At 31.1% G+C, this 22,332-nt stretch overlaps 1 protein-coding gene across 1 annotated transcript in view; it reads left to right on the top strand.

Annotated features, from left to right (window-relative positions):
• The window catches only part of LOC119607662 (protein yellow), a 29,857-nt gene extending 7,732 nt beyond the window's left edge, over positions 1-22,125 (top strand). The window contains exons 2-3 of the mRNA XM_037961716.1: positions 9,322-9,786; positions 20,745-22,125. Of these exons, the coding sequence (XP_037817644.1) occupies positions 9,495-9,786; positions 20,745-21,862 (1,410 nt within the window). The 5' untranslated portion in view covers positions 9,322-9,494 and the 3' untranslated portion in view covers positions 21,863-22,125. The remainder of the gene's footprint in view (positions 1-9,321; positions 9,787-20,744) is intronic.
• Positions 22,126-22,332: the final 207 nt, after the last annotated feature.

The raw sequence follows: 22,332 nt of genomic DNA, 5'->3' as shown, positions 1-22,332 counted from the left end.
ATAGACTAGACTATAGACTAGACTATAGACTAGACTATAGACTAGACTATAGACTAGACTATAGACTAGACTATAGACTAGACTATAGACTAGACTATAGACTAGACTATAGACTAGACTATAGACTAGACTATAGACTAGACTATAGACTAGACTATAGACTAGACTATAGACTAGACTATAGACTAGACTATAGACTAGACTATAGACTAGACTATAGACTAGACTATAGACTAGACTATAGACTAGACTATAGACTAGACTATAGACTAGACTATAGACTAGACTATAGACTAGACGATCGACTAGACTATAGACGAGACTATAGACTAAGACTATAGACTAGACTATAGACTAGACTATAGACTAGACTATAGGACGAGACTATAGACTAAGACTAAGATGACTAGACTATGAACTAGACTATAGACTAGACTATAGACTAGACTATAGACTAGACTATAGACTAGACTATAAGACTAGACTATAGACTAGACATTAGACTAGACTATAGACTAGACTATAGACTAGAACTATAGACTAGACTATAGACTAGACTATAGACTAGACCTATAGACTAGACTATAGACTAGACGAGAGACTAGAACTAGAGACTAGACTATAGAACTAGACTATAGACTAGACTATAGACTAGACCTATAGACTAGACCGATAGACTAGACTATAGACTAGACTATAGACTAGACTATAGACTAGACTATAGACTGAACTATAGACTAGACTAGAGACTAGACCTATAGACTAGACTAGAGACCTAGACTATAGACTAGACTATAGACTAGACTAGACCAGACTATGACTAGACTAGACCGAGACTAGACTAGACGAGACTAGACTAGGACTAGACTAAGACTAGACGAGATCTAGACTAGAACTAGACTATAGACTAGACTAGACTACTAGACCTAGGACTAGACTAGACTAGACTAGACTAGACTATAGACTAGACTAGACTATAGACTAGACTAGACTATAGACTAGACTAGACTATAGACTAGACTAGACTATAGACTAGACTAGACTATAGACTAGACTAGACTATAGACTAGACTATAGACTAGACTATAGACTAGACTATAGACTAGACTATAGACTATAGACTAGACTATAGACTAGACTATAGACTAGACTATAGACTAGACTATAGACTAGACTATAGACTAGACTATAGACTAGACTATAGACTAGACTATAGTCTAGACTATAGACTAGACTATAGACTAGACTATAGACTAGACTATAGACTAGACTAGACTATAGACTAGACTAGACTATAGACTAGACTAGACTATAGACTAGACTAGACTAGACTATAGACTAGACTATAGACTAGACTAGACTATAGACTAGACTATAGACTAGACTATAGACTAGACTATAGACTAGACTATAGACTAGACTATAGACTAGACTATAGACTAGACTATAGACTAGACTATAGACTAGACTATAGACTAGGACTATAGACTAGACTATAGACTAGACTATAGACTAGACTATAGACTAGACTATAGACTAGACTATAGACTAGACTATAGACTAGACTATAGACTAGACTATAGACTAGACTAAGACTAGACTATAGACTAGACTATAGACTAGACTATAGAACTAGACTATAGACTAGACTATAGACTAGACTATAGACTAGACTATAGACTAGACTATAGACTAGACTATAGACTAAGACTAGACTAGACTATAGACTATAGACTAGACTATAGACTAGACTATAGACTAGACTATAGACTAGACTATAGACTAGACTATAGACTAGACTATAGACTAGACTATAGACTAGACTATAGACTAGACTATATAGACTAGACTATAGACTAGACTATAGACTAGACTATAGACTAGACTATAGACTAGACTATAGACTAGACTATAGACTAGACTATAGACTAGACTATAGACTAGACTATAGACTAGACTATAGACTAGACTATAGACTAGACTATAGACTAGACTATAGACTAGACTATAGACTAGACTATAGACTAGACTATAGACTAGACTATAGACTAGACTATAGACTAGACTATAGACTAGACTATAGACTAGACTATAGACTAGACTATAGACTAGACTATAGACTAGACTATAGACTAGACTATAGACTACTAGACTATAGACTAGACTATAGACTAGACTATAGACTAGACTAGACTATAGACTAGACTAGACTATAGACTAGACTCTAGACTAGACTAGACTAGACTATAGACTAGACTAGACCATAGACTAGACTAGACTATAGACTAGACTAGACTATAGATTAGACTATAGACTAGACTATAGACTAGACTATAGACTAGACTATAGACTAGAATATAGACTAGACTATAGACTAGAATATAGACTAGACTATAGACTAGAATATAGACTAGACTATAGACTAGACTATAGACTAGACTATAGACTAGACTATAGACTAGACTATAGACTAGACTATAGACTAGACTATAGACTAGACTAGACTATAGACTAGACTATAGACTAGACTATAGACTAGACTATAGACTAGACTATAGACTAGACTATAGACTAGACTATAGACTAGACTATAGACTAGACTATAGACTAGACTATAGACTAGACTATAGACTAGACTATAGACTAGACTATAGACTAGACTATAGACTAGACTATAGACTAGACTATAGACTAGACTATAGACTAGACTATAGACTAGACTATAGACTAGACTATAGACTAGACTATAGACTAGACATAGACTAGACTATAGACTAGACTATAGACTAGACTATAGACTAGACTATAGACTAGACTATAGACTAGACTAATAGGACTAGACTATAGACTAGACTATAGACTAGACTATAGACTAGACTATAGACTAGACTATAGACTAGACTATAGACTAGACTATAGACTAGACTATAGACTAGACTATAGACTAGACTATAGACTAGACTATAGACTAGACTATAGACTAGACTATAGACTAGACTATAGACTAGACTATAGACTAGACTATAGACTAGACTATAGACTAGACTATAGACTAGACTATAGACTAGACTATAGACTAGACTATAGACTAGACTATAGACTAGACTATAGACTAGACTAAAGACTAGACTATAGACTAGACTATAGACTAGACTATAGACTAGACTATAGACTAGACTATAGACTAGACTATAGACTAGACTAGACTATAGACTAGACTATAGACTAGACTAGACTATAGACTAGACTAGACTATAGACTAGACAATAGACTAGACTATAGACTAGACTATAGACTAGACTATAGACTAGACTATAGACTAGACTATAGACTAGACTATAGACTAGACTATAGACTAGACTATAGACTAGACTAGACTATAGACTAGACTAGACTATAGACTAGACTATAGACTAGATTATAGACTATACTGTAGACTAGACTATACTGACTACTAAGACTAGACTACAGACTAGACTACAGACTAGACTAGACTAGACTGTAGACTAGACTACAGACTAGACTATAGACTAGACTATAGACTAGACTACAGACTAGACTATAGACTAGACTATAGACTAGACTATAGACTAGACTATAGACTAGACTATACTAGACTATAGACTAGACTATAGACTAGACTATAGACTATAGACTAGACTAGACTAGACTATAGACTAGACTATAGACTAGACTAGACTAGACTATAGACTAGACTATAGACTAGACTATAGACTAGACTATAGACTAGACTATAGACTAGACTATAGACTAGACTATAGACTAGACTATAGACTAGACTATAGACTAGACTATAGACTAGACTATAGACTAGACTATAGACTAGACTATAGACTAGACTATAGACTAGACTATAGACTAGACTATAGACTAGACTATAGACTAGACTATAGACTAGACTATAGACTAGACTATAGACTAGACTATAGACTAGACTATAGACTAGACTATAGACTAGACTATAGACTAGACTATAGACTAGACTATAGACTAGACTATAGACTAGACTATAGACTAGACTATAGACTAGACTATAGACTAGACTAGACTATAGACTAGACTATAGACTAGACTATAGACTAGACTATAGACTAGACTATAGACTAGACTATAGACTAGACTATAGACTAGACTATAGACTAGACTATAGACTAGACTATAGACTAGACTATAGACTAGACTATAGACTAGACTATAGACTAGACTATAGACTAGACTATAGACTAGACTATAGACTAGACTATAGACTAGACTATAGACTAGACTATAGACTAGACTATAGACTAGACTATAGACTAGACTATAGACTAGACTATAGACTAGACTATAGACTAGACTATAGACTAGACTATAGACTAGACTATAGACTAGACTATAGACTAGACTATAGACTAGACTATAGACTAGACTATAGACTAGACTATAGACTAGACTATAGACTAGACTATAGACTAGACTAGACTAGACTATAGACTAGACTAGTCTAATCTATAGTTTAGACTATAGTCCAGTTCAGTCTACAGTTTATGCTACAGTCTAGTCTGTATTTTAGACTATAGACTAATCTATAGATTAAACTATAGTCTAGTGCGTAGTTCAGATAATGTACTATTTAGACTAATGTCTAAAAATAAAACTATTTGAATGTATAATGGAGGCCAAAAATATCTATTTGAAAAAATCTTCCAATATTTGAAATACCCGTTATATAGTACAACAGCAAAAGCAACAACAAATCGCTATAGATTTGGCAGCTGTGTATTGTAGTTATTTATTGCAACAATAACAACCAAAAAAGCCGGCTTTTTAACTTCTCCCTCTACACTTGTTTACAAAACGTTGTTGTATGGAGTTTGCAAATTTGGACAAAAAAAAAATTATATACAATTTTTTTATAATGGTCTTGGCAATGAGTGAGTGAATTGTGATGAAAAGGTTGCATTTAGTATTTTGGCAATTTTTTGTTTGTTTTTTTTTTCGGTTGAATTTTAAAATTTATGCTAAAAAATCAAGTTTTTGAAGTCGGTGTTCATAGTACACTTAAAGGAATTTTGGGGTAAAAACAAAATAAAATGTTGGGGCTTATGATAATCATTTTTATGATTATTAGTACTTTAAGTACTAAAAAATTTCTTTGGTACTATAGGAATTTTTAATATTATTTCTAACTAAACGTGTTTATCATTAAAAATTTAAAGAAAATAATTTATTTATTTAAAAAAACAACATTTTTTACACGAATATTAAGTCGTATTTAATAATTTAAATATTTGTTTAATTCGTAATCCGTGTTTTAGTAGGAATTAAGATAAATATAACCTAAATACGAGGGATATCAACAAAGTTTAAGGAAACTGGGTTCTTTTAATGTAAACATTAAAATTACGAAGTTTAGATCGAGATCGAAGGGCTTAAAATTACTATAAATCGAGGGTAAAAAGTTTGACTTCACATAACTTTAATTTTTAACGAATAAAGATGATTAATATCATTTGATGTCAATCATCTTCGAGACTGACATTGATTGACTTCATTATCTCGGATTTGAAAATCATGTTAGTTGCGTGATGCTAAACTTTAATCGTTAAGATTTGCTGAGTGTATAAACCGTTTTTGTTTCAAGCCATAAAAAGTTAGTTTTTTTCAATGTATACCTGATGTATATTTACCTTCATTATTTACCCGCTCGTAAATTTACAAATACATGTATGTATGTATATGTATCTCGTCAATATTATCATTAGAAGTTGTGGTTTTTCGTTATAATTTTTTTGGTTTTTTTCCAACGTTATTTCGGGTAATTGAAGTCTTGTTTTAATATGTATGTTCAAAATATGTTATTTACTTTTTAAAGGTCAAATAACTTAAGAATCACTTAAAGAGTTAATGATTTTAAAGTCTAACTACGTAATTTTTTTTTCTTGAATTGAAGTTTTTTTTGCGAGATAAATTTAAAAAAAAATGGTACGAACAAGTGTTCATGAATATAATTTTCTCGAATATTTCATCTGACATTGACAACTTGAATGAATAGTTGTTAACGTTTGATTTATTTTTTTCTGTAATTTTTAATTTATATTCAATTATTGAACAGTATTGTGGTTATGGTTAAAAGACTAGATATATTATTTAAAGGGTTCTATACCTTTTTGAATAATAAATCTAAGACATTTACATATTTGATCTTTTAAACATCTTATTAATCATCATTATCTATTAAAAATGACTCATAAAAACTTCTCAGAATCATTTAAAATCAAATATCCAATTCGGTTTTGTAAGCCTTCTTCTTTAAAAGTTAATACGCAATAATAATCAATACGAAACACTGTGTTAAATATTAAATTAAATTTTTTTGCTTTTAACTTCTGCTGTCTATCGATCGTTAACACTTTGGCAATATTTATCGAATTGTGTAAAATAACAACATACAAACATACAATCAACAATTTTTTTTTCAAACATGATCATGTAATGATTACATGCAATGTAGTGCGAAACTGAAGCTACAGTTGTAATTGATTAAAACGATTTCTATTAATTTCTATTTGTAGTCATGCGTAACCAAATAAACTTTTTATTTAATATAAACAAATTTCTTGGTTATCAATGAAAAGTGGTTATTCATAAATTGTATATGAATAGATATTAGGATGGCCTCATTTATATGGAGCTAAAATTTTCGATTTTAAATCAGGTATAAGTTAGGGACAGCGTTCTTCTTAACATGCATACATAAAGGGCAAATCTGTTGAGACGTCTCTTCATACTCTTGGGGCTTTTCTTGATACAGAAGTCGCATTTAATAACGTCGAATTCACTTCTAACTGTCAATCTCTATTTAATATAGGGCTTGACAGGGTTGTGGGGTTTGTTGAGAGTCTAATCTCAAATAGGATCCTTAAATAATCTTTAGGTGACATACTAATATCTAAAAGAACGATAAGAAATACTCTGACATACTTAAGGAATATGGCCATCAACAGTCTTCTGGTAAAATAAAACTCTCTTGGCTTCAAAACAGTTGTCTATGCCGATGATGTAACGGTATCAAGCGAACATCTTGAAACATTATCTCAAAGGTTAGAATAAGCTCTAAAGATCATAAGCTAATAGAGCGTTGAATGTGGTCTTAGTGTAAATCCAAGCAAAACGGGACACAAAATCACTCTTTTTCCTCTTCCACGGCTAAACGGCGAGGTATTGAAGCATTCGGATAGCGCTAATTACTTAGGCGTTATTTTAGAAAAGAAACTATCTTGGATTACAAATTTGCTTTCTAGAGCATCTAAACTTATCACAGCGCTAAATAAACCCGAGAAAGCTTCACACAGGCAGCACCTTGGAAAGGTTATGTGATATTCCGAGCTTCTTCTTACTATTGTCCTAAGAACAACTCCCTCAAAGTCGTTGTTTACTACGCTCAACTGGCTTTCTGTGGATCTTCTAGCCAAACAAATGGCTATGTCCACTGCAGCCAGATTGAGCATAATAGAAGATCATGGATCTTCTACCGGAACCGTTTCTAATGAGACAATTCCAATATCATTTCTTTGCGCAATCTAAAGAATCCCTCTTCCGTTAAACAATTGTTACCGTGTGTATAGAGACGGATCCAAGACGATGAAAAGGGTTGGTAATGACATCTTCATTGAGTAATTTGGGATTAAAATCTCTTTCAGACTCAATGATGACTGCAGTATCCTTTAAGCTGAAGTATTAGCGATAAAAAGGGCGTCAAAGATTATTATATTATATATACTCCACTGCCCGTGACCGATGGTTGTGCGAGCACACTTGCTCGATTGCTAGAGCGTTGTGGATCCACACAGGTCAAACTATCTCATTGGTCTTCATCGATTACAACTAGGTAAGGTGTCGATCATTACTGGTCACTAGAAATTGGGTAACCACGCCAGACACATTGATCTTCCGTTAAATGACTTCTCTAGGAGTTGTCAAAATGAAGATGAAGAAGAGACTGTCTCTCATCTTCTCTGTAACAGTCCTACCTTGGCAGCGGTTCGAATGCGGACACTTGGGTCGACCTACTTTGGCGATTTATCCGAGTTATCGAAAGTTCCATTAGAAGGTCTTATGAGCTGCAGCTACGTTAAGCGAACTGGAAATAAATAAGTTCTGTGGTATGTCGATCATTATTGGTTACTAGAACTTGGGTAACCACGCTAGACAAATTGGTCTTCCGTTCAATGACTTCTCTAGGATTTGTCAAAATGAAGATGAAGAAGAGACTGTCTCTCATCTTCTCTGTAACAGTCCTACCTTGGCAGCGGTTCGAATGCGGACACTTGGGTCGACCTACTTTCGCGTTTTATCCGAGTTATCGAAAGTTCCATTGGAACGTCTTATGATATTTCTTAATTCGACAGAATGGGTGTGAACTTCAAATTCCCACTAAGCAGGACGTAATCTTTATAAATCGTCTTTTCTCTGTTTTGTCTGTTCTTTCTGTCCTCTCTATTCTCTCATTTCATTATCCCTATTTTTCTTTTTCTTCTTACAAATATTTTTATGTTCAATTAAAGGCCATTTATTAAATCACGTCTCCAGATATAAAGGGGCCTGTCACAAAATTCCATTCTTATCGAAAGTGGAAACTCAAAACAGATCTGTCCTATCGGAACAAACAAAAATCGGACAAACAAACCATTTTGAAATTATTAAAATTTCATAAATTAACAGTAATTTCCAAATAATTGTTATTACTTGTTTGTTTTGCTCTCTAGTGTATGTATTAAATAAAATACTGTTGCAAATTTACCAGTCTATTCAAGCAGACTCTGTGTCTAACTGTCTACATATTTATCTATTTGTTTGTATGTATGTCTGTCTATCAGTATTTGTTTGTTTCTGTCAGGTTTTATGATAAACCCGAGGTTTCTGAAGTGATTGTCAAGAGCAGAGTTTTTATTAATTTAATAGATTCGAGTTTTAACTATAATGTAGTTTAAATAAATGCGTGTGCACACGATTGTCTATGAGTGTATCTTAGAGTTTATGAAATTTTGTTAGATTTTTCAAAATTAAAACAAATACAATATAATTTTTTTTAAGAAAACTTGATCCGGTATTTGAAGGTCATTTGATATTAATTAAATAATAGCAAACATTATAATAATACCATCAAACGATTAAATACTAAAAGTGTATAGAATTTTAAATATTGAACTAAATTAATTTGAATATTTTTAAATAAATGTTATAATTTAATATGTATGAATTAATTTAGTTTTATTTTTACTAATTATTTCCTTTCTCTTTTATTTTATTCTTTTGCAGATCAATACAAATCTGTGATAAAATTTGAATAAGAACTCATAGCAAAAAGCAGACAAATTGTTTAAAAAATAAATTAATTTACAAAAAAATATTTAAAATCTATAGAGGAATTATTCATGTGTTAATTGATTTATGTGCATTTGTGAATTTCTGTCAAACAACAACAAATAATAATGACTAATTTGTGGACAAGATCAGCGACAACAATATTGTTTGTCATTTTGGCAACACATTTAATCGTCCATGTGCATTCAAATGACAATTTGCGTGTTGCATACGAATGGAAAGAAATCGATTTTAAATATGCCAGCGCTGAGGAACGTTGGTCGGCCATTGAAAGTTTTGAATTCAAACCTGAAAATGTCATACCATTCGGCATTGAGGTATATCAATCAAGACTGTTTGTAACTCTGCCACGTTGGCGCGATGGTGTGCCGGCATCATTGGCTTACCTTGATCTAAATGGTAAGTTTCTTATATTGTTATTGTTGGTCTTTAATTGGTCTTTAAACATGAATTTTTAACAACTCAATTAAATTCGCTTAATAATAGAGTATTTTGTTAGTTAGAAAAAAAAACTAATTAGAAAATTTAATTACTTTACTTTAATTATACACGTATTTAGCAGCTATTGCAAATGAAATAAATCAATTTTATAATGATTTAGATATGTACGTCTATATACATGATCCAATAATACAATTTGGTATTATTATACATTACTATTTCTTCCATTGATTAACATATTTTAGCTAATTTTTAAATAAACATTGTTTTTTGTATTTAAAGGAAGATCTAAAAAGATCTAAATATGTATAATGGATTATTTTATACGTATTTATCTAATTTGAAGTGTTAATAAGAATAAGTTAGAAAGTATAGTCACTACCTATAATATATGGACCTATACACATAATATTTAGTTATTTATGCCGAATTTCAAAGGGTTAATAACATTTATAAGTCAATTATGGACGTTAAAAGCATTTCCGTGTGTGTTTTGTCTGGGAACTGTTGGAAATTTTGATTTTTACAGCAATGTGAAGAGCATTCCCGGAAGGCGATTTTGTATGGGGTTATGGGAAATTATGATTTTTACTCTAAAGCTCCAAAGTTTATAGGTTGTATAGGGGCTGGGGGAAATAATGGACCTATTTCAATCCAAAAACAAGTAAGAAATTATAGTCGGGCGAGGCCGACCATATAATACCCTACTTCTGTTACAAAAATAAAATGTGATTTAGTGTTCATAATAAAGCATTTAAGTTGAATTTTACTTTGCCACATATTGTTGAATAAAATTGTTCACATTTAAGTCAAATTTTGAAGGGGGCTTTGTATAGGGGCTATGGTCAAATGAGACCCTATAATTATAAAATTCATGAGGGTCATCAAGGCTAGTATAGAACTTGGTTTTTCAGCTTTTTGTCGAGATACGAGTATATTAAACATTGTATGGGCGCTATGTGAAATAATGGACCGATGTTAACCATTTTCAATAGGGTTCGTCCCTGGGATAATAGAAGATCATGTACCAAATTTAATTGAATTATCTTCAAAATTTCGACCTGTTTGATGGATGGACTGACGTACCTGACTTAATTGACTCAGAAAAAGGTTCCATGCCGATTAGTATGATGGGTGTAGGATCGATATTTTTGTGCGTTACACACTATATAGTTTATGGACAGAACTTCATGTCCCCAATTGATCATAATTTTGTCCACCTAGTTTTTGAATGGGATGGTCATATATATATAATTAATGTAATTTCTGACTTTAAAATACAATGATATCAATAAAATTCGATATAAACAAATGTATAGTAACAGAAAACATGTTACAAAATGTTATGAAGTTCGGTCCATAATAGACCCTACCCCCCATATAAGGTCCCCTTTATACAATGATTTTAAAGCTCATATCTTAATAGCTTAAATTTGACATAAACGAGTTTCATATTAACCGAAATCTCTACAATGATTTCTGAGGAATGGCCCATAATTGAACACTACTAATTCTTCGAAGCATAATTCACCCTAGGAATCTAAATATGTATTTATGAAACCTAATTTTATGAAGATGGGTCAAAATGTATAAACCCTCTTATAGAAAATCGGTTTATAACGAAAGTTTAGCATTATGATAATAGAGTTTAGGTAGAATTCAAAAATAATAATTACTTCTTTAAATTCGGGAGAACTTGGTCCATAATTGAAACAATACCTCATTAAGGGCCCTTATTTCGAAAATCACACTGACGTTCATATTAATCTAATGATCAAAGTCCATATATAGAATCACCTTGCGAAATTTATTTTATCTTTACAAGGTATGATTAGATGGTGAGAATATAAGATTCGGCATAGCCGAATATAACACTATAATCTGATTAAGTTTTGTATACTGTTCATTATTACTTCAAGGATGAAGCATACATTTGGCTTAAGTCGGCCCTCGATTTCATAGGTCCCATATGGTTAAAAATTACTTAAATGTACATGAAAGCGATAATATTTTTAGATATCAGTTTATAATAGGTCGTTTATAAATAAGGGGCTAAAACATTTCTTAAACAATTGTTTTGCTTTATGAAAATATTGTTTTTGATGATAAGTGATTTTCAATTTTTGTTTTTTAATCGTTATTTTTTGCCGTAGACGCATAAAATTGTGGAAACATACATATACTAGTATCATCTAGTGAATCATAATCAATCAAAAACTCAAATTTCGTTTTTTCATAATACGTTATTTTGCATTTCAGGTGACGATATGCACATACATATGTAGCTATTTCTTATAAATAATGTACATTTTTCATGAAAACAATGGGGATTTTTTTAGGACTTCGATCTTAAGACTTAAATAAAAGTCAAATCTTTAAATGGATGCCTCAGTTGCCAAAACGATTAACTCCGTTTAGAAAAAAAAATAAAGAAATAATATGTGAAAAAATAGTTAATAACACAAATATATTTACACATAAAAGTAGGAAAAAGTAGTTAATCGTTTTGGCAAGTACAGCATACCAAAATTACCGACATCTTCAATTCGAAAGAAAATCTGAAAATTTTCTTTAAATAACAACACACTGATGTTTATTTTAAAACAACACTGTTTTACATTTCGACATATGAGCTTTTAACGAATATTACAAAAAATGTTTTTGTGAACACAAAATACAAGAACATAAGTAAACGGCTAACGGTAAAAATATAAGAAAATGATTTTACGGATAAATTTTTTTATTGAACCAAAAAATTAATTGATTTTAAAAATAATTCTCTAAAACAAACGTAATCTGAAAATTTTAACTATTTTGAACTATGAACTAAAAGTAAAGGAAATATCCTTATGCTGAAAAGGCACTTGGTTCAACGATAATGATCAGCCAAAATGCTGTTATATAAAATCATTTAAATGAAGAGTTTTAACAGATTCTAGTCGGTTATTTCGAAATCGAAAACGCTTAAAACTGCCAAAGATTCATGGAAAATTGAATGAAAATAATACTTATCTTAAAATGAACTAAATTTTAATTTTCGATGGGAAAATCAGGTACTTTTATTTTGGAGCCAACCTAATATACAATATATTACATTCGAAATGACTCACTCTACATGGAAAACAAAATCGTGGCTTTATTAACCCTTTCCACAATTTATCATGATTTTTTTCGGATACAAATGAAAAAGTTTTTCTTCAAGAAAAACAATTTACGATTAAAGAAATTTTAAATGAAGATGAGTCATTCCACAGAAACTTCGCCCACTTCAAATTTTTGACACCTTCGATCATTTGTTCTACTCTTAAATCCGGTTTGTATGACGTAAATTGGATCCATAACTTATACGGTTCATATATTACGGGCTTCTAAATTTGGGCATCTCGCGTATTTTTGTGGAAAATTAGCAATATCCGATTATAACCAATGAGGTCTCGTTCGACAGGACTCCGATTATCATTATTGGAATTTCATAAACAATTTTGTAGGTCCTGGCTCAAGGACCTGGGTGCTTCGCTACCCTAACTAAAATTGATTAAACATTTTTTTAATGTTTCAGTTTTATACGTTCAATATCACGTGATTAAATTCGCATTCAGTAAGAAGCTTGTATTTTTAGTTTCATTCATTTAGCTTCCACATTATAGAAAATTTCGAAAGTAATATTTGAAAAAAAGTACCATAAAATACCTCTAATAGATCATCATTTAATAAAAAATTTTATGTTTCTGTGTTCAATATTATATACAATTCAAAATATATAATTTGATGAATGAAAAAGTACCAAAAGTCCCTTTCAGTAGATACTCATTCACTAAGGTCCCTACATTTTAAATTTTATTTTCAATATCTATGTTCAATATCGTAAAAATATCAAAAAGTACCATCGGAAAAATCTCTCTCAATAAATTCTCATTTAATAAGGACCGTATGTTCCGGTTAATCATTATAAAGAATCTAAAAGGTACCATTTGAAGAGTAGAAAAGTACCAAATAGTTACCACTTACGGAATATTATTCAGTCAAGACAATGTATGTTAAAATTAATGTTCCTAGGTTGAATATTTTAGAAAATTAAAAAAGTACAATTTATGAGATAAAAAGTACTAAAAAGTTGTCTCTTAAAGAATCTTATTCAATGAGGACCGCGTATGTTTAATAATCATGTGTTTTGAGGTCATATTAAAGAACATACAAAGAGTATCATTTGAAGGAAGTAAAGTACCAAAAGTGGAATAAATTTTACCTGAGTGGAAAGTACTAATTAAAAGAGTACAATGTTTCCCCTTCTTGCTTAGAAATATACTTTTTCGAGAATTAAGTTTACAAAATGTTCCGTATTTAAATCTATACATGCATTCATTTGTTCCAGAAAAATAGTGCTTTCAAAAAGTATCAAACAATTTGCTCGAATTTGGTTATATATAGGCCTTAGTAATCGAATTCCAAAATAATATACCAACAGCTTATTTTGTGTGAGTAAATAAACTACTTTTTCATATTTTATAAAAATTGGCTCAATGAGTTTGAATAAAATTAAATTTCCCGTTTTTTCCCTTTTTGGTACTTTTTTCCCCAGTGAAATAGCAAAAATTTTATTACAATAAATATTACAGAGTTAGTCCGTAATTTAATAGGAATAATATAATAAACCGAATAAGTTTTCTTAATGTGCTAAAAAAGTACCATAAATACAGTTTTCTCCCTTTTACACCCAAAAAGGACTGAATTTTAAAAAAGTACGAAACAGGTGCCACATAATTTTGGGAGATGTATCCAAAATATTTATAAAAATTTTATTATGTTAATTAGTTCAAAAGTAATAAAGGGCCAAAAAAGGTACCAAAATCACCTTTGTTACACATTTTTACCCCTTAAAAGTACGAATTTCAAAAAAGTACCAGACACCCATCTGCTCATTTTAAGAGTAGATACATGTGCATTTAAAATTTTTCTTGTATCACTTATATTGAGTAAGATTTTTACTCATAAATGTACAAATTTCCAAAAATGTACATAACCAAAAACACATCTATTGTCAAAATTTCATGATTCTAGGTTCAGCCGTTTGGGCTATATATATATATATATATATATATATATATATATATATATATATATATATATATATATATATATATATATGTATATATATAGCTGTCCCTTAGAGTTACAAATAGACAAAAAGGTTTAAAGTAACTTTTTACTAGATTACTTTGAGACACTAAGGTGACGATTGATTTGTGATGTAGTTTTTGTATCCATCTGCGTAACCTAGTCTGTCCAAGTCCTTTAGAGGTCTGCTTACAAATTAACGACGGCGGACAAACTGTAAACTATAATTCGACTACGATTTTTGGCTAATTTTTCAGCTCTCAGTCCGCTAATGACAAACTACAAGAGGTGCTACAAATACCTATAATCTGCCGGAACTATAAATTGGTGATGTATTCTCAAATGTATCCTCGGATTTTTCTTGGAATGATTTGACATGGAGTCGAATCAGAGAACCACATAATCTGGTGGTAGGCAGCAGCACTGCGGTTATTGGCACTGTTGCCGACTAAACAGCGGCCATCTCATCTGCATCTCGGAAGTTTAGCAACATGGTAGCAATGGTCAGAGATTAGATAGCTCGAGTACTTGAGCAAAGTGCTTGTACACGGACCGATAAGAAACACAAAGGGGCGATCATCAGTCGTCTGATCAGCTCACCCTGGGGTTAAAAAAGGCTAACAGGGCAGGTGTTCACGTAAAGCACTTCGACTTCTACAACTCGTCGTCTAACTCTGACTTTCAGATAAGACTGCTTCAGTCCATGCTTGCTAACGTCTATTTATGCGAAATTAAAGCCAAAAATGCAATCCGATGAGATAATTTATTTAGCGCTCGCCTGTTAACTAGGACTTATTGACGAACACTTGATAATGAATACAATAAGACAAGACAATTGCTTCGTCTATTAAGCATGAAGTTGGAATTGTGGCCTTTTCTGGTTATGATTTGTTACCCTGGTGCAAAGTATATCTATATTACTATATACTTAGGTTCTTGCTTTTAATGAAAGTCAGTTTTCTTGAGATCATGGTTCCTCATAGGACCATGGACTATAAACGGTTATAAAATCGATTTAAAAATCTTCTAACAAGTACATAATTATGTAAATCCTTGTTATGTTAAACTGATAAAATGTTACAGTAATAAACCAGCCATATCTTTGCTATAACAGAGAAATATGATTCATATGATTTAAACTTACACCTTGGTGAAGAGCTAATTCTGTTCGACTTAGTATAAAAACATAGATTTTTTAGTTTCTATACTATTTTTATAACATGATGATTAATTTGGCTAATTTTAAAAAGTCTAGCAAATTTATAACCACCTACTTTGATTTCGGTGAGGAATTTCATAATTTTTATTTTCTTCTATAATAAAATATTCGAAAAAAACAAACATTTTTAAATCCATAATTTGTTTTCTTAAACAAAATTTAGATTTTTTTCTTTAATTAATAGAAATGCCACCAGCACCAACACCAACACCAGCACCACCTACATACATTTTAATGTAAAATTATGAAAAAATATATATAAATTTTTTTGAATTAAACAAAAATAAATGAATGTACAAAAATTTCTTTTGATAATTCATTTATTTATTTATTTTAGTTAAATTTTGTGTTTTTTTTTTTTCTATTTCTAAAATTAAATTAATGAAAGAAGAAAAAAAAACTAAATGGATGTGTTTGCTGAGCACACACACCTTAATTTGGAAAAAAGTTCAGTTGCCTTGATCTAAAAATGTTTCATTTGTAATAAAAAAAAATCGAAAATAAAATTATTTTAATATCATTTTCTTGGTTTGATTTTAGCATAAAAATTATATTAATTGAAATGAAAATATGGGCAGAAAATTTCTAATTTTCACAATATTTCTTTAAAATGACAAATGATTTACTTAATGCTAAATCTTTCAAAACAATTTGTCATTTGATTGAAACTTAATTGAAGATGCTCGAATATTTTATACGAAATTTAAATGCATTTTGAGGAATTTTTTTTCAGTTTAGACATTTTGTGTTAATAATTTTGTTTTTTTTTTTAATATTTGTTTACTCAATCATTGTCTTACTAATTGCGCATATTAAGAAAATTATTAAAACGTATTATGTATTTAACTCAATTCATTTATTTTTAATTTTTGTTTTGGTTTTAGCTTTTAAATTAATTCAAAAGATCAATCACCTTTTGTAACCGAATTATTTGGACTGAGTAAAACTGTCAGACGTACTATGTGTGTACCTTGAGTTAACTGGAATATTAACGACTATTTATCTGCTAAACGGGTAGTTAAACCCTCGTAAATTTTATATAATTTGCTAATTAGTTGTTTAAATATAACAAAAAAGTATTTGAACCAAAAAAATATTATATTTATTTATGTATGTTTTCATATTTACTTTCATTATTATGCTAATTTTTTTATTAATATTTGTTTGTGGTTTAATGCAATTTTTACACAATAATTCATTTTATTGCCATAATTAACGGGAACAAAAAATTATTTAAAATTTATTTGTATTGAATAAATAACATTTACAAATCTTAAACACAAACATATTAAAAAGTTTTGACAACAATTTTTTAGATTGAGTCATTATTTACCTGTACACTTAAAAAAATGTACTTGAATTTTAGGGGTTTTGATCATGAACTTGTTTTTTTTTTATTTATCGGTTTGTGAACTGTTTTGTTTTTTTGGTTATATCTATTAATACTTGTTGTTATTGTAATTTAATATAGAATTTAGTATATCTGTTGTTGTTATTATTAGTAAATTTTTTTGGCAAAACAATCTTAAAAAATAATAAATATTCTGATTAATTATAGATTTTGGTTGCGGTAGAAAATTTACTTTCTTAAAGTATGTTTTCAAATTTGTCTGCACAAATATGGACAAAGCGAAACACTTTGTAATAACACAGGCCAACCGTGAAAATGGGCTAATTCCGAAAACAATAATTAAAAAATTCAAACTACCCATTTTCATCCTTCAGCCCTCGTGAATCTATACTTGTATTTATTGTATTTGTAGGCGGCTAAACCGCTGGACCGATTTTTGTGAAAATCACAATGCCTTTCTGTATGTCTGGAAGGAACTATCTTATTTCTATATTTCAATTAGGCGAGGTGCCACGCCCATATAGAAAATAAGTTTTAAAAGTCGTATATCTCAGAAACTGCGACACCTAAAGTCCTCAAAATTTTGTATAGACAACTTTGAAATCCTTACGACCATTTGCAGACAAAATGGGCGGTCTGGCACTTCCCATATAAATAAAATATTAAATCAGTGTGTCTGAGAAAATATAACAGTTTGAGTCCTAAAACGACAAAATGGGCGGACTGAAAGTAGGGGGCATGGTACCTTTTATTAAATAAAAAATCGTATATCTAGTAAATTTTGAACATTGAATTCCATATGAAAAAATTGGGGGAAAAATAGCCGGAATTAGCAATATATGAATTAAATGCAAAAATTAGTATACCTGGGAAACTATTGGAGGCACACATAACTTTGACATTTATGCAAACATTGGGTTAATAAATTGGACGATTAGAAATAGAGTACGTGGCACCTCCCATATGATATAAATATAAAAATTCTTATATCTGGAAAATCATTAGAGATAGAATCCTCAATTTTTTCACGGGAAATATTGACATCCATATGAACAATTTAGGACAATATAGGGGGCATGGCACCCATACCAATTAAAAACAAAAACAACAACTTTGACATTCATGAAAACATTTGGTTAATAAATTGGCGAATTAACAACATGGGCATGTCACATCCCATATGAATTAATAGAGCCTAATGTACACACATAAAAAATATAATTTGAAGTATCCTAGCGAAGCACACTGGGTACAGCTAGTATTTATATAAAATATCCATAATTTTTTTCCGAGTTATTTTTTTGAGTCTATACTGATGGATCCAAGATGGAATCTGGCACTGCGGCCCAAGTTTATCTGGTTGATAGCGACATAAAACTGTCTTATAGACTTCCCGAAGAATATAGTGTATTTCAGGCGGTCTGGAAAAACGTAGATATGTATTATAAAGACACATAAAGTAACAGTTGATGTTGCTAGTCAGGCAGCTCTTAAAGTTGGCAGTGCTAACATTCTAGTTTAGTAACTATCTGCAAAAGAGTCCTTGAAATGTTAGTTAGGATAAACACAGAAAGGATGTGTTGGGTACCGGGACACCATATTGTAACGAGATAGCAGTAGAATTGGCTAGACATGGCTCCCATCTGGACCTTAATAGTAGGAAGAGATCTGTAAAACCTCCCATCTGTTCATACTATAGACTAATCTCTGAAATATTCAAATACTCTACCTTGGTTAAACGAAAAGGCAACCAAAGTACTATTAGGATTGTACAGGAAATGTATAAGGACTCTAATAGAATTAGAGCCTTTGTAGATAATTGGGTAGGTAAGACGCAGGATTTTTGTAGGTCGTATAAAGTGGAGCTAGAAACAGTAGGGCATATTTTATGCAACTGTCCTAGAGTACAGATTATGGAACTGAAATGGCTGGGAAAATGATTCCATGATGAACTAGGAGATGTGACTAGATATGAATTAGGCGACATTCTGGGTTTCATTAGGGGAATATATTGGTTATTCAGGTAATGGACAACGGAGATTTCCCTTTTTCTTTGGAGGGTAAATTTACTCTTCACTCTATCTTTCTCATATTATAATTCAGCCCTTTTTCTATATAATTTCTTTTTCAAGGGATATCTAATTGATGCTATATCGCTATATTCTCAATATATATGTATATGCTATATTGAGAAAATGGTGAGCGATATAGAGTATCAGATTCGGTTTTATCACCTTTAAATACATAATGTAAAGTTGAGTTTGTTTAAAAAGTTGTTACAAAACATGATTTCGTTGGACTGTGTAATTTATTAAAAAAAATTGTATTTCCTATATTTAATAAAAATAAAAATGTTTATTTCTTCTCAAAGATTAACATGTTTATCTAAAATGTATGGAAAATGTTTTTGTTTACTACAATTTTTACGCATTCCAGAAATATATTGAAAGTGTAGGTATGTGCATTTGTTTACAAATTGTATTTTTAATTTTGTAAATTGCGTTTTTGTTTCGATAATTGTGTTTTAATTTCTGAAACAAAGCGTTGCCAACCTAACTTGTTGAATGTTGTCAACAGCGTTGCCGTTAATTGAACAGTGTTACCTGGCACTTTTTGTGACCCTTTCCTAAAATAAACTATATTTGTGACTTTTTGAACTAAACTAAATATATTTTTAACCACTTTTAACCATAATAAAATCGTTCTGTGTGTATCTACATCAAGATTATAAAGATCGTATAAATAATACATATTCTGGGACCTCGACGATCCAGTTATATATGCTTCCCTGACTATCATTAGCTCGACAGCAGCCACAAGTTGGGCAAGGGGTCATTTTGTATTGTTGTATTGTTGTCATTTTGTACTGTAATATGGTCCATTTCCTTTCATAAGTTGCCTATGTCATTGGTTATCAGTTAAGTGGCTGAGATATGAGTAAAATTCCTACAAATTCAAAAGACCAAGACACGTAATCTTAATTTTAGATCTTAGATGCCACTAGATTTTACGTTTTAAAAGGTCTAAATAAAATAAAATATTCCATTTATAGTCTCTCTATATTCAAACTATATAAGCATAACCGAAAGATCCAATAGGATCTTAAAATCTAACCCAGTCTTATTCTTAGACTGGGTGAGATCATTAAGCACTAAATTGTATTTTTCTTTGACTAGTTTTTTATTCATCATGTACATATATAATAATCTCCTATTAAATTTATCTTTACAGACACTTCAACAAAATCTCCCGCTCTAATACCTTACCCCAGTTGGGAAGCACACAACCTCAATGAAATGAGTCCGGAATTGGTGTCACCCTTCCGCATGCGTGCCGATCGTTGTGGACGTTTATGGGTGTTAGATTCTCGTATTTCCAGTGTTTTAGAGGAAACAATGCTCTATGGACCTGCTCAGCTTTTAATATACGATTTGCACAATGACAACCTACTCAGACGTCATATATTCCCTGAAGATCAAGTTAAAGAAAGTTCATTTTATGCCAATTTAGCCATAGAAGATGGTGATTGTGATAACACTTTTGCCTATGCTGCAGATTTGGGCAGCCCCGGTTTAGTGGTTTATTCCTGGAAACAGGAAGAATCCTGGAGAGTTCATCATAATTACTTCCATCCCGATCCTTTGGCTGGAAATTATAGTATTGGTGGTCGTGATTTTCAATGGGATGATGGTCTCTATGGTTTGGCTTTAAGTAAAATGCAGCAAGATGGTTATTCCACATTATATTTCCATCCTTTGAGTTCGACTATGGAATTTGCTGTCAACACCATGATATTACGCAATAAAACTTTGGCCACCGAGGGTCAAATTTATAAAGAATTCAAAATATTAGGGTCGCGTGGACCCAATGCCCAGGCGGGTGCCTCATTTTTGGATCAATTAACGGGAGTTTTATTTTATGCTTTGCCCAATTTAAATGCCGTTGCCTGTTGGAAAACTTCTAATCGCGCTTACACCATTAAGTCCCAAGGTCGTGTCTATATGAATCCCATTGAAATGGTTTTCCCCAGTGATATTAAAGTCGATGATCAAGATCGTCTTTGGGTGTTGTCAAATCGTTTGCAAGAATATCTCTATGGTGAACTTTTCCCCAATTCCGTTAATTTCCGCATTTTGACCGCTCACGTAAAGGATGCCATCGAAAATACAGCTTGTGATATTAAAACCAAACCTCTGCCGGAAATCATTAATAAGTTGGGCGATATTTTAAATACTGCCTCAAATAACAATAGAAACAACAATAATAATAGATCAACATCCGCTGGATCACAGGTGTTGTTGGCGAACTTGGTGGTTTTGGCAGCTGCTCTAATGTCGCTGTTGAGGTGATAAACCTGTTGGAAATTTGATCTTGATAATTGTTTTAGTTTTTTTTAAAATTTGTATGTATAAAATTTAGTTATTAAGGCCATAATATTATTTTAATTATATATTTTATTCTAGTTTTTGTATAGTATTTGTTGTAAATTTATTGAAAAAATGATTTATTTAAATGTTAAAAATTACCTCAGTAGTAAACTAAATAAAGTATCTGTTTAATTCGTATTTTTAAAGAAAAATTAAAAATAAATTAAATAACTTATTAATAATATAAATATAAATAAAATGTAATTAATTTAATTGGATATATCGTAACAAAGTTCCGCACAATCAGAGCTGAGGTATTTTGAGTTTATCGGCTTTGTAGGATTAATACAGCCAGTGGATTTTTTTTTTTGATTATATCTCACGAATGGCTCGGACGGGATTAACCTTATGGTTTGGATTATTACTGGATTATTCGCATAGCATTGATCTGT

This window comes from Lucilia sericata, unplaced genomic scaffold, assembly GCF_015586225.1.
Source record: "Lucilia sericata isolate MDLA Ls3-8-SP2 unplaced genomic scaffold, ASM1558622v1 Contig000725F_arrow, whole genome shotgun sequence".
NCBI classification, from domain to species: Eukaryota; Metazoa; Arthropoda; class Insecta; order Diptera; family Calliphoridae; genus Lucilia; species Lucilia sericata.
Note: the sequence above shows the minus strand (reverse complement) of the source record. Positions and strands in the feature narration are given on the sequence as shown.